Raw genomic sequence first — 14,925 nt, 5'->3', positions numbered from 1 at the left:
CACCATGTAAAATAGACTTTAAATTCACTAATACGATGATGATTTGGTTCCAATTGCCAAATCAGACCATGTACAACATTTCAAGTGGAATTTAGAAATGATAATATAAAAGGAATTACGGATATATTTTTTTTCATTGAATGACATATTTAACCAAATTTTATGTCTTTATTCATCATTATTGGTTTAACATTTCTATTTTTATGAGAAAAATTCTAAAAAGAATTTAAGAAAAAACTGCTTATTAGTTATCTCCCTTTTAATCAAAAAATAATTTTTTCAATTGTTTGAATTTCTTTTTTTAGATCAGAAGTTCTCGGTCAACATCACTTAGTTCAAAATCAGGAAACTCTTTGGGAGAATCTAAGGATAATGACGATGTGTTTGATGATAAAAGTCAGGCATCTTCTGAAGAAATGGATGCTTCCAACAATAGTAAGAATAAGCAAGAAGTTAATAATAATGTAAACTGTAATATTAACAACAACAACAACAATAATGAAAAAGAAGAAAATCTTCAAAGAGAGTTCAGCATTCAACAGTCTGTTAGCCGATCTGAGAAATTGATCATTGAAGAGACTGCACATCATGAGGCCGTGGAACGGAAGTCCAATGATACCAATGATGCCCATCTGGACATCCAGTCAGAAGTTGCATCAGTAACATTGTCAGCAGCCAAACCAGAGAAAAATGTTCGAACCGAAAAAAGTAATAGGGTAAATATATTTTCTTTGCTTTCAGATTAATATTTTTTTAAAAAATAGATAAGAATAATGATGTTAAATTATGTTTAACTCGAAGCCGGGGAAAAATTTACTAAATTATGAAAATAAAATAAGGTTCTTTTATATATTTATTTTTTTGAGATGATCACATGTGAACACCCTGAAAAATTTGGTGGAAAGAAGGAAATAAACAGTTAAAATTTTATGTTTTCTATATAAATTTTATATAGAATGATACCATTTCCAGGCCACTCCAACTCAGGGCAGGTAACCAAGATTTTTTACTACTAATCTTAAGTTCGTCATAAGTCATAAAATCACATAATAGCCTAAAATGTAGAACCCCCTCCCCCCAAAAAAAATGCATAAAAAAGTATGCTAGAATGGCCTGGAAATACATATGTTAATTTATATGTGAGACTGATTCCCCACCCAAAATTCTAAAAAGTTTTTCTGGCTAGTTAATCATCTATGAAAAGATGATCTACAATATTGATAATTGTGTTAATCTGCAATAATACTGAAGCGTTTAATAATTTGTTGAAAAATGTACAAAAGAAAAAATAAATTTTTAACTTTGTTTTCTGCTTCATCAGAACTGAGACGTTGCATTGGATAATAGCTTGTAAAGGAGGGGTGCGGGAACATTCAAGCCATCTTTTGGGGCTTGTTCTTGCAAGTGGCTACCATCCATCCAATGTCCCTCATGAGATAGGATGAAAAATGAATAAATAAATACAGCTCCCTGATGGACCCATCAGAGAGCTGTATTTATTTTTTCTGGTTTCATTGAACTGAGCTGCAGTGGCCAGGTTAACATATTCCAGAATTCTTGACAACATGAGAGAGTCAAATCAAAGTGTGCTCATATCGGTGGCTTTCTGGTTCAAAAAGCAAAGAGGGTCATGCTGTCTGGTCAGCAACAATTGCTTGTTTTCACTGATTGGCTCAAGAATAGGGTTCATTCTGTGCAACGTCTTTTATTATTTAAAGAAACTCCATGCACACATGCATTGTTTATAAACGTGCAGAATTTACTTGATTTTCAGGGTAAAATGACAAATGGTCAAGCAATCATAATGCGCTGACAAGTGCTTGCAGCCATTAAATGTCTGGCGTTAATATAAACTTCTCAAAATCAAAACCGAGCTGAATCCAAACAGCAGACATGTAGTCTTATAGCTTTTCGAAAAGAGCTTTATGATAATGATAATAATAAATGTAGTTTATCTTAAAACTTTGCTGTAGTTTCACAGATTATCCAATTGTGAGAAGTATGTTAATAAAATCTTTAATCACTTTTATACAAATTCAATCAGAAAAAAAAAAATTCAAAATATCAAATGATTGTTTAAAAAGACCTTGCCTGTGTGACCTGAGAATCTCTATAATAATACAATAAGGTAATTTCATGTTCATATGTTATCAGCTTTCACCCCTTTTTAATGATGGGATCACCAATTCAATGCAAATGAAAATTCATCTGATGACACTCTTGTGTCAAACCTGAAACTCTAACTAAAATACATTTTCTTCGCCTTTAGACTGAGCTCAAAGTGTAGTATCCTATTCTGTCAAAAATGCTACAATAATATTGAGGAGTCTGTATTCATGCTGGATGTTAATAGATTAGAAATATTTTACAAACTCCTAACCAGATATATAGTAAAACTTCATTAACCAGAGTACTTAACATAAGTATGTTTTAGTATGAACAGAGATGATACAATATTGTGGGGATGTGTGTTTGCACCAGACCTCCATTGACTGGAAATATATCACAAACTCTTACAAGGCAGCAATATACAAGTGTGAAATTTCCATGTTTCTTTCTATATTTAATTTGATTTATTAAAAATGTGAAATTATTCTTATTTAGTTTTAATGTGTAATTCGGATCAGCACAAGAGTGGCTTAGAGAGTGGGATTGGCATGATCCTGGTTGCTAATAGGCCAGGAGATAAGGATTCAATTGAGTTATATTAATAACTCAAAATGGTATTTGATGCGTTCTTATCAAATATTCAGTATTATAAAGTTAAGATCATGGATAAGTATAGTAATCTAGGGAAAGAAGTAGCACCCTCCCTTAGATCTCTTTGTAGTCATCAATGAAAATGGAGCTTCCGGGTCACTTGCGACTATGGTCAGTTCATAAAATGGTAAACATTTATCATTACTTTTCAAGTAATTTTTTCATTTTTTTTATTTTACTTTTTGATTAATCAGAACATAAATAATAAAATAATTATTTATCCATATACTACATTTGGATATAAATTCTCTAATTTAATTTTGTTTATGAAATTTAAAAGTTGATATTTTCCTCTAAACATAATTCTCACATTTTATTTGAAGAATGTACTGATTTTAAGATTTATAAGGTAATATTTATATTTTTATATTCATAAATCATCTTATAGTAGTGAAGTAAAAAAACACATTGTTAGATTATTTTTATGGTATTTCCCTAAGAAATAAGCTATCCAAGATTATCAATAGGAATAATTGTAAAATTAGTTTTTCTTGTATGAAAAATATGTAAACAAACAACAAAAATAATTGCTAATATCAAGAATAAGTGATAATGCTACTACTACCATTGCTATCAACACTAATAATATGAATTTATGCAATTTTAGGCTAAAAAATATTGATCAATAAGAGGTTAACTGCTAATTTAATAATAAAGAAAAAATATATATAGAAGCTACAGAATGTCCATTCACATGTAGATATAGTAATCATGAATGTTATTCAAAATTATATAAAAATTGTTATAGCAGCAAAAAATTAAAAACATCAACGCTAATATTACTTAGAAAATCTTTAACTTATAACATTTTTGTAAAATATCACTTTATAAACTTTTAAACTGAAATTAATGAACAAATTATGATCAAATGTAGACATAAATATTTATTTTATTTTGTTAATTGAAAACTAAAAATTATAAGCAAAATTTTCAAAAATGTTACTATTCACTAACTTATTACTGTAACTTTTATTTGGAAAAAAAGAGTATATATTTTTATCTTTGATATTTCACATTTTAATAAATTAGATCATATGAAAATAAATTACATATTATGAACAGTGTCACATCCTACATAAAAGTCTTTTTATGATAATAAGTTATGGCACGTGGTGACGTCAAGCCACCTACATTTCTAAACAGCCAGTAGATATTTCGAAATGTCTTTTTTTCTGCTCAATCTGTATTGAAATTTATAAAGACATCTAATAGTTGGATGTACAATGCAACAGCAGTAATGTTTTCAAATAAGCCATGTTTATAAATGCAGGTTTTGTTTTATATTTTATTAAGACAGAAATACATGTATTTAAAAAAAAATTTATTTTCATTTATTTCTGAACGGTAAAGAAGTTTATAGTCTGAAAAATGTTGAATATAGCCTTTTATTTATTGCAATTTTTTTTTTATTGTCCTTTGTTTTCAATTGAAAGAATTAATACAGATCATTTTGATGTAGAAAATAGCTCCAATGAGGGGCACAACTCGAAATGTACAAACTATGGTATTATCCTTCCACAAATCCCAAACCTTAATTGGTTTTGTTTCTTCTCAAGGTGGATACTTTCGATGCCCACGGAAAATGGGTGGAAATTGAGGGTGAGGTAAGAGATGGACGTATGGGAAATGTAACTGGTTTTCTGTCCTGTTTTTTGCTATGACTTCACTCACTCCAGCATTTTGCAGGTGCCTTTTAGCCCAAGATATCTTTTTTTAATTTCACTGAATCAATTTTTTTTTATCTTTACAAAAGCTCTAATAATTAAAAAAAAAAAAAAACTTTTTACATAATATACAACTGAAAAATATCCAGATGTCATCTTTTGCATGACAGTGATTACATCTGTTTTACCAGTTGAAGTACACATTTATGTCTGTTCTATATATATATATATATATAGGATGTTAGTAGCCTCTCTCTCTCGTGTGTGTGTGTACACACACTCACACACATATATAATTTTATCAAAGAGTAAATCCTTAAGAAAGCAAAACTGATCAAGATAAAAAAAACTCAGCACTATGAATAGGAGGATACAAATATATTAAATGAAAAGTGAAGAATAAAAGTTATAACTTTTTTACATCATCAGAACAATAAGGAAAAGTGAAGGGGAAATTTAGCTTTGAAATGCCATGGCCTAAGTTTTTTTTGTTAATTGTCACTTTTCCTTATTGTTCTGATATAAAAAAAAGTTATAAATAACTTTTATTCCTCATCTTATATATATATATATATATATATATAAGATGAGGAATATATATATATATATATATATATTAGTAACAAGATGATTCCAATACTTTTCATGATTTCTATTCAATTAATTCAGTTTTAAATTTTGATTCTGATACAATTACCATTCTAATTCTTTAAATCTCTAAATATTTAGCTTTCTAGTTGGTTTGTTTCTTTTTTTAGCAGAGGGGGGGGGGGGGATAACCATAAATGCTTGTGTAATATGCGCATACACTTTTGTAAACATAAAAATACATTTGAGGGGGGACTGATCTATAAATTTTACTTTTATTGGTAGTTTAAAATCTATAAATATTTATCATCTTATTAGTATAAGCAATGAAAAATTTTGAACAAATACAAAAATGAAACAAAAGAATTGTTTTTGCATAGGAAAATAGGCACAGATTTTTCCAAAACCCCCAAAAGTTTCAATTTTTCTTGATTAATCATCCCAACACACACATATAGTGTTTTTTAGTCAACAAATTTTAGATTAAAATAACCCAAATGAGGTGACCGGTTGTCTCATTTCAAGAAACTATGCATTCATCAAATGTTTCAAAATGATTTTCAAAGTATATTTGCATAATTTGCAAACACTTCCTGGGTGTCTGTCTCTTTATTATGAATTGCCAAACCAAGCTGAACTCAAAATAACCGATAGCTGCAATCAAAGAAAATAGTTGTCAATTGTCACTGCCTCTAAAAACACCCTAAATGTACCAAATTTGTAAAAAAAAAAAAAAAATAAATAAATAAATAAAATCTTTTATAATCTTTATAAGTTTTTTTTTGCCTATATTCAAAACACTTTTCTTTTTTATTTTTGATAAATTCTAAATCAAAAATGTTTTTGAAAGTAAATTTTTATTTCCAATCTCCTCCTCAAAATCAAAATTGTTAACATCAAAATTCTTGTCTTATTTTCCTTTTTTTTTCCTAATTAAACATATATATATATTTCATGTATCCACATAAAATTTTCTTAGTATATATGACATTTTATGCAGCGATATTTTTATTTTTTCAGTATTTATTTCAATAGTGTTAAATACCTGAGTAGAGCTTGATAGTAAGTTACGAAAAAATATGTGGCAATTAAGCTAAACAGAATTTTCCATATTTCATCCATTCTATGCATTAATCCGATATAAAATGCAGAAAATTTTGTGTAACTTAATTGCCATATATATATATATTTTTTTTTCATAGTTTATATATACATATTGAGTGATATACTATTTTAAACTTAATTATTAGAGCTTAAAATTCTTAAAGATTTCTTTTAAGGTTAGCGTTAGATTGGTGTCCTAGAATATTCCGTGTAAAACTCTGCCTGTTTTGCTCTGCATGTGCATGACATTTTATGATCTCTAGACTCTCTTGTTTTATCCTTAAAAGATGTTTTTCCACCACCATTTTCTCCCTATATCCATTTAACCTTATTCCTTTCCTCTTCTCCTTCCTGAGTAGAAATCTCATTTTGCATGCATAAAATATTCAAATGTGATGCACTTGATTCAGAATGGATTCTAAACATTTCTTATATTTTACATCACTAAAACTTCTCTCACACATAACCATTTCCTTTGTAAAAATGGACAAAAATGTTTTTGTTACTTTTATCAAGTTTTTTGATTAAAAAGAAACTAAAAATTAGTCAAAAATGTATTTGACTTTTGTCTTCTGTGTTTTGTGACTATCAACTTTTCTATTTATTTTTTTTCGGCAGTTTGTTTATATGGATAAATAATTAAATATCTAAAAAGACCAAACAACTAAGGGAAATAACTCTTTTAGTAAGATTTAGATTTTCTTATTTGTATTAACTTTGATTTTGAATCCAACAAAAAAGTAATAGGACATAGAAATATTTACAAAACGAATTTGAACATGATGGATCCCGAGTAACACAGTGTCGGTACAGCTACTTTTACATAAGATTTTTTCAGTCATCACTTATCTCGGATATAGATTATGTTAAAAAAAAATTAGAGTGCTCAATTGTAGTACAAGAGCAATGTAGGTTTCATGTACATACTGTATAATTAAAATTTCATCCAATGATATCTCGGCTTCATGAGTTGACTGTCTCCTAGACCAAAGAACCTGTAGAATAACTTGTCAGAACATTTGTCAGAATTCTCTCGGCAATAAGAGATGAGGAGTTCTTACAAAATTCTGCATTCATTTATTTTTAATGTTTTGTTTAATATACAGTATCGTCTGAATCATCCAGATTATTAAAACTAAAAATGTAGTCCAAATTTTTATGGCATGATTGTTATTATTATTAGTAATAGTAGTAGTATTAGCAAGATGTGAAACAATGCATCTCTGCTGCTGGTTGTGAGTGAAGGACCTTTTATATTTCTTTAGTTTTTGTGGTTCCTGTGTTTAGCACCGCTGCTCGCAGCTCTTGTAATCGTCATTTGATGTTGTGTGTTTATTTGCATATAAATGCCTTAGCTTTCTCCTGTGTATAGATTTTCTTTATTTCGGAATTTTTTAGATGAGGATTGACAATTTGTGTTATTTGGATCATTCAAACCACAGTTCTCATCTTTGATGTTATTCTCACAATGTTTCAGTCAATGTCACTTTCGACCTTCAGATGTGTCTTGTTAAAGTCAGGAATCTATGTATAATTTTAAATTGAATCCTTTATTTAATTTACGGGGATAAATTGTCTTCATTCTGTCAGCCATTATGAATAGAAGTTTTGGTTAATTTTTATTTTATTTTTAGTTAGTATCACTTGTAGTGAGGATTGAATCTTAAATCTCCAGCAGACGCTCACTTTGAACTGATTACCACATAACTATGTGTCGCAATGGATAAAGTTGTTAATTATTTCTAAGCAACAGTCTTCTGGATGTTGAAGGTTCAATCCTCACTACAGGCGATACTAAGAATAAAATAAAATGACTTAATGCTTCTATCCAATCATGGTTGATGGGACATGAACAATCTACCTCTGGGATTAAACAAATGATTCAGTTTGAAATTTTGGATAGATTCCAGAGTTTAAAGATACACAAATTCAAAACACTTTAAGAAAGTGGCAAGTAACATTTGCCAAAATGTTATGAAAATACCAACACAGATGAGAATAGTAGTCCAAATAATACAGGTTTTATTTTAATTTTTTTTGTGTGTCTGTCTCTAACGCCATCATTTTTCATTTTTTGAATGTTTTCATTTTTCTTTTTCCTTAGCTTTTATTTTCTTTTGTTTTGGTTTCCATTTTTTTTTTTTTTTTTTATGTATTTTATTTTCGTTTTTTGACTTAAGCTAGAAAAAAATCAAACAAAAACCCAAAACTTTGGCATATTATTTATTGCCTTTTTATTTTTACTTCTCTTTTTTTTCCCAAAGTTTAAAACATTTGATTTATTTGTTATATGCTCTGTAATTATATTGAGATTCATAAGTTAAGACATGGTATAAATAAAAGGTGAAATATTGAAAAATAAATTAACATTTCCACAGAAATATATATTTTCAAATGCGAGATGATATATAATTATTTAAACAATCAACGTTACATGGCTTGTGTAGCTTTGATGTTGTTTGATTATATCATTGATTATATCAATTTTATTGATCAAAAATAGCAAAGTGCAATAAGCTATGTAAACTGTCTGAATTACTACCCAAAATGACTTTAAACCTGGATATGGAAGGAATCCGTATAATCCCCTTTGGCAGGTTGCTTCAAGTATAAGAATCACAGACAGAATGCTGTTTTTTGTTTTTTTTAAATAAAAGCAACCATTGTACATCTTCTATGGATTTCCATAGAGACTGACTAGGTGCTGCAGTGAAAATTCTAAAACGTGGATTTAAATTTTCCTTGATGCTGTATACCAAAATCGGCACCTCTTGCTGCTCAAGTGCAGACACATTTAGTTTTTTAAACCTTCTTTGTAGGTAAGCGTGGAGAATCATGTTATCCAGTCTGTTTCACTATAGTTTTTCAGTGTGGTTAAATCAAAATTTAACCATTTTTTTTTTTTTTTTTTTTTTTTTAACAACAGTCAGAAATCCTATTATATAATCAGACAAGCTACAAGGAACGAAAATATTGTTTTTTGTCTATTATCAGCTGCTGAAAAGAGCTCCATTTATTTTATAAATAGCTTTGCATTATTGCTAATGGTAACTCACTACAGTGCTCAACCCCCAAAATAAAATAAAAATTTTAATCAATTGGATTTTTCAATAGTATTTTTGTTTAAAATATAAAACTGCAAGTTGCATTCAATAAAGTTTATGCAAAAATTACTGTAATTGTTTTGTTATTTATACCAGACATTTAAAATGTATGGGAGCCCAAAAGAATATACATTTCTTTTCAAGTTTTTGAGCTTATTTATCCATGGATTTTTTCATAATTGCTGGATTTATATAATGCACATTTATATGATCAAAATTATTCAAGATTTTCATTATCTATGAAATTCTTAACTGAGAAAATGAATGCTTATTGTTTTAAAATGGGATTTTATTTAAGCTCTTTTTAATAAAGAGTGCAAATTTAAATATGTTTCAATTAAATTTTTTCAAGATAAAATGTTTTCAAAATCTTAATTTTATTTAAAAATAATTTTTTATTTAAAACAATTCTTAAAGAAATTTTTAAGTGCAAAATATCTAAAATTTTTGCGATGAAGACTGATATTTGGATTATTCAAACTTCTGTTCTCATCTTGAATGTTATTCTCACAAGGTTTCGGCTCATGCATCCTCTGATTTTCTTCTGGTGCGATTGGGTAGGAGTCTTCAGTAATTCTTAATTATATTCTTAGTTTCACTTGTAATGAGAATTAAACCTACAACTTCAGAAGATTGTTGCTTAGAACTGATTATTAGGGCTATGACAAGAGAATATTCTTTCCATTGTTTGACTCTCTAGTATATATCAGACACAGTTAATCTATTGAGAACCACATCACTCTATCTAAAAACATTTAAGATATTAATTGATTGAGTCAAAATAAAAGAATATTCGCTTGTCAAAGGCCGACTGATTATTCAACTTTATTCATTGCACCACAACTCTATTAGAACGGCTGTACAGATTCCAAACTTTGACAAAACATTAGAAGCTCAAACATCTTGAACATGCATATTTTTGTAGATCAAAAATATTTTCCTTCATCATTTATTTAAATTCTTTACAAAAACCCTAGATAATAATATCTACGATTTGGGAAAGCGCGTACCATCTAGATTTACTTACAGCGACTTTTACAAAATTATTGCTATTTTGGCTTCTCACGTGTTGATTGGGCTTTTTCGTATAAAAAGCAAAACTAATTCAAAGCTAGCACTGTTCTCGACATCACGCCGGGAACGTCCAGAAGCAATCAGCTTTGATCAATGTGAGGCTAAACTCCTTATATCAGACAATTGCTATTCAATCTGGACAATCCCCTTTGATGGGGAGCAGGGGAGCCGGTTCCCCCCCACCCACCATCATCTTGGGGAAGCGAAAACTGCCCCGCATTGAAACAAAGTAAACAGACCCCAAAAAGCTGTCCCGCATTAATAAAAATACTGCTACATCATCTCGTAACACTCCCGCGATGACCTCATTTAGCGGTTATCTGTCAATCAAACCTCTTTCATTCCCTTCATAAGCCTTATTTTAACACTCTAATCAATTCCTCTTACTCCTGGCCTAGACGGTTAAGTGGTTGGCATTTGTTTCACCTTCGCGTCAAGGCTTCCGGGTTCAATCCTGCCTCCCGACCAAAACTATTTTTTTTTTCTTTTAACACCCGGGCAACGTTTTCTCTTTTTTTATTTTTTTTTACTTCGTTTTACCCCCCCCCCCCTCCCATATACACAGCGTTTTTTTTTTTTTTTTTGTTTTCTTTTCACCTTTTTTTTTGGGGGGGGGTCCGATTTTTTTAACATAGTTTCAGGGTTATTACTTACCCCCCCCCCCCCATACACACACCTACAAACACCCGGGCAACGTACTTTAATAAAATGTATGTTTGGTGATATAACGTGTGTATTCTAGATGTTAAATATGTTAGATATAAATGAAAGTGTGTGAGAGCAAACTTGATGCATGTTATGTCAAATAAATGTAATTCCTGTTGAAATTTTCATGACCCTAACCCCACCCACTCACCTAATCCATAAAAATATGCAAGAAATTACAAAGTCGAATTTTGGAAATTTTATGCCCTCCACCTTTTAAAAGAAAATTAATTTTTAATTTAAAATTGTTTTCTAATTTTTATATTTAATGTTATGTCACTCTAACTGAAAATATTTTGGTTGTCAAAACGCTTACTGCTACAAATAATCAATTCAAAGAAATGCTGAATTTTAGCTTGTATTGTCTCTTTCAACCAATCAAAATGTTGCTATTTGCATTAAAAAAAAAAAAAAAAAAAATTTTTAAATAGTATACAGATTTAACATTTTAAATTTAGAAGGTTGTATGGTATACGAGTATATACAGTAAAGAAAATTCTTTAAAGATGTTTATAATAAAAGCTTTTTATTTAAATATTGTCTATTTAAAACATTTAATTGTACCAAATATATTTGTGCAAATTTTGTAGGATTTCCTTGAACGAACAATAAGAATCAGCCAAAGATTGAAAAATGCAAAAGGATTTGGTTTTCTCATTAAAGGTGGAGTTGATCAAAAGACTCCCATCATCGTAAATCGAATCCAGCTGGGTGAGTTGATTTTTCTTTGATTATAATGCTTTTGTTTTGTGCGGATGTAATTTAATAATGGGGTAAAAGGCAAATCTATATAATATTACAAATCTGATAATCTTGTACGCTTGCTTGTTTGCAAGTGAATTCGTGCTTTGTTTGGAGCAATTTCTATTAGAAAAAAAAAATGTACCAAACTGTTTTTTTTTTTTTTTGCGGGGAAAGGGAAGTATTCTTTTCCTCTATTATGTGCTGCAAAGTCAAAATTGTTCTCTACAAATCAAACTAAACACCATGAATATTTGAAGAAATGAGCAACTTGAACTTTTCTTTACAATTTTCATTGCAAGTCACTGAAACAAACCGATTGTAGCATGGTCAGACTTGAAGGAGAGAGTCCTCATAACATTTACTTTACAAGTACTTCCACAGAACTAACTTACTGAAATGTAAAACATCTCTGAACAACAGAATTCTATTGCTTAAATGGTGATGTCATTAAATGTCGGAAGACTTTATACTCTAGTGGCTTCTTTATTGGAACTGCTTGCCTTTGAAACTCTTTCTGCTCACTGTTTCCTCGACTGTACAAGATGCAAAAATTTAAATGTAATATAAACAAACATCTTGCTACACAACTGCTTACTATAAATATGGCTCCTAATCACAGTAATGTTTTATGTCTGTGCCTTTTTGGGGTGAACAAAAGTTTTTTAACAAAAGTTAACGTTAGCTTGAGAGGAAAACTAGCAGGCACATGAGTGAAAGAAAAACTGTCATGTGCAAACTGTTTAAAAATGAATGCGTGTGCTTTGTAATGCCTATTCAGGTAAGTAAGCAGGTTGGATGTGATGGGTTTTTAAGACATTCATTCGCCCGTTCCTCTTAAAAACAGGTTACGGTTTGAAAAATGCTTCATATTGTTCTCAACAGTCCAACATTAAGCTTGTTTTGGTGGGAACATAAATGAAGATAAAAACAAAAAAATTTCTTGCATTTACATGACATCAAGTGGTAATTCTAGGTGGCATAATAATTTTTATCAACGACCAAAACTAAACACCTTTCAATAAAAGATGAACATGCATCTTTTATATCCTGTCCTGTGGCAAAAAAGCTGCCAACTGAAAGATGAGGATACCAAGGTATTGCATGTGCTGACACACATATGAAAAATTGGTTCGTACTTAGAAATTTGACTTAATTTTAAAAAACAGACAATACTGACAAATCTATATGATGTATGTGCCCGTCACAAAACAAAGATGTCATATTCCAAAAATCATAGGAATTAATCAAGTAGTTTTTTAACTAGGAAAATCAAATTTTATTACAAAACGAGGTGCTATTTTTTGATTCACCATTGTTTATAAATAAAGGGAGACAACTCAAAATTATCAAGATTAAAATTAGCCTTGTAATGAATACAATTATCTTAAAAATCACTTAAATGATTTTCTATATAAAAAACTTGCATGATTTTTGGAATATGACATCTTCGTTCTGTGATGAGTATGTACATCATAAATTTTCCCAGGCGATGTTACCTATTTAAGTAAATGTATATTCAAATGTTTCCTGTTAGCCCTTAACTATTTGACAATGACAGCACAAAATATCCACTTATCGACTCGTCTGAAAAATGCATTTTCTTCATTTTTGGCTATACAGGTAGTGCTGCAGATATTTGTGACTTGCGTTGCAAAGATATCCTCATCAGCATTAATAAAGTGGATGTTCGACATTTTACTCAGGAAAAAGCCCAACAGCAAATCGACAAAGCAGTACAGCTTGGACAAATAGAGCTAAAAGTCAGGCGATATGTCAGAAGTGGTGGTTAGTATCCAAATGCAAATTGCACAATTTTTATATCTTTTAAATCTTTTTTTTTAAATCTCTTTTCTTAAATCTTTTTTTTAATCTTTTTTCTTAAATCTTTTTTTTAATCTTTTTTCTTAAATCTTTTTTCTTAAATCTTTTTTTAATCTTTTTTCTTAAATCTTTTTTTTAATCTTTTTTCTTAAATCTTTTTTTTAATCTTTTTTCTTAAATCTTTTTTTTAATCTTTTTTCTTAAATCTTTTTTTTAATCTTTTTTCTTAAATCTTTTTTTTAATCTTTTTAAAATCTTTTTCACTCTTTTTAAAATCTTAATCTTTTTAAAATATTTTTTCAAATCTTTTTTCCTAATTCTTTTTTCAAATCTTTTTTTCTAAATCTTTTTCTAAAATCTTTTTTTTTTAATCTTTTTTTAAAAAAATTTAAAAAATCTTTTTTGGTTAATCTTAGTATAAACTGTTCAAATTTTAATTTTTTTATATTTTTAGATTGAATTTTTTTAAATTTTAGTTTTGGCTTTTTTAGGGTATTTTAGAGAGTTACGGGCTTAATATAGGTACAAACTATGTGAAAACTCAAATATTTTCAATTTACATGAAATTTGATTAATAGTTACTAGAAACTAATTAAGAAATATTTTTATTTTTAAGACCTCAAATTAAAAAAATTTATAAAATCCAAATTATTTTAAATGATTTTGATCCAAATTGTAATAAGAATGTTAGAGATAAGAGTTAAATACCATTATATATTAATTTCATCTTTGTAAGGAGGACATATGTCTTAAAGTGCTTTTAGAAATTGACTCCCAAACTGGCCAGATCTTTATTTGTCCCTCGTTTCTCTCAAATCTACTTTCAGTAGAATAAGCCCATCACGAGAAATGTTTGAATTAAATTTATTAGCTTACAGAATAACTGTTTCAGGATGAAAAAGATTTGAAATTTGCTCAAGACACCACTTACATGCAAACTTCAATAGGACAGTTAAAGCTCAATTTCACCACATTAATATAAAAGTAATAAACTTGCTGCCTAGCTCCAAAATAATGCATCTCACATGAACTGCATGTTTTCTCTGACTTTGCTTCTTTCTTTGCTGCCAATCACAAGGCAGTAGATTTCAGATATTAAATTTCAATTCTTTTTAGCCAATCAAAATACAGATAATTTGTGGGTTCAACTTATTAAGGTGGGTTTACTTATTGTAGTGCAACCACCATTTTGTTTCTCTAGGTCATGTGTTTGGCCTTCACTTGTAACATATAATTTTGACATTTCCCTAACTTTCAAACTACACACAAGGCAAATACGAATCCTTTTATGATAGGAATGAGGTAAGTTGATGTCATTCGATTTGCATTCAGGATCTTCACATCAGTTGCACAGAAAGCAA

The 14,925-nt window shown here is 29.2% G+C and overlaps 1 protein-coding gene across 5 annotated transcripts in view; it reads left to right on the top strand.

Annotated features, from left to right (window-relative positions):
* Positions 1 to 14,925, top strand: part of LOC145260535 (uncharacterized) — a 452,053-nt gene that overhangs the window by 385,287 nt on the left and 51,841 nt on the right. For all 5 annotated transcript variants that reach the window (XM_080118742.1, XM_080118741.1, XM_080118746.1 and 2 more), the window contains 3 exons: positions 306 to 716; positions 11,590 to 11,710; positions 13,364 to 13,528. In XM_080118742.1, coding sequence (XP_079974868.1) covers positions 306 to 716; positions 11,590 to 11,710; positions 13,364 to 13,528 — 697 coding nt within the window. The remainder of the gene's footprint in view (positions 1 to 305; positions 717 to 11,589; positions 11,711 to 13,363; positions 13,529 to 14,925) is intronic.

Source organism: Euprymna scolopes, chromosome 36, assembly GCF_053919585.1.
Source record: "Euprymna scolopes isolate OS-2025 chromosome 36, ASM5391958v1, whole genome shotgun sequence".
Lineage (NCBI taxonomy): Eukaryota > Metazoa > Mollusca > Cephalopoda > Sepiida > Sepiolidae > Euprymna > Euprymna scolopes.
This window is presented reverse-complemented; position numbering and strand designations above follow the sequence as displayed.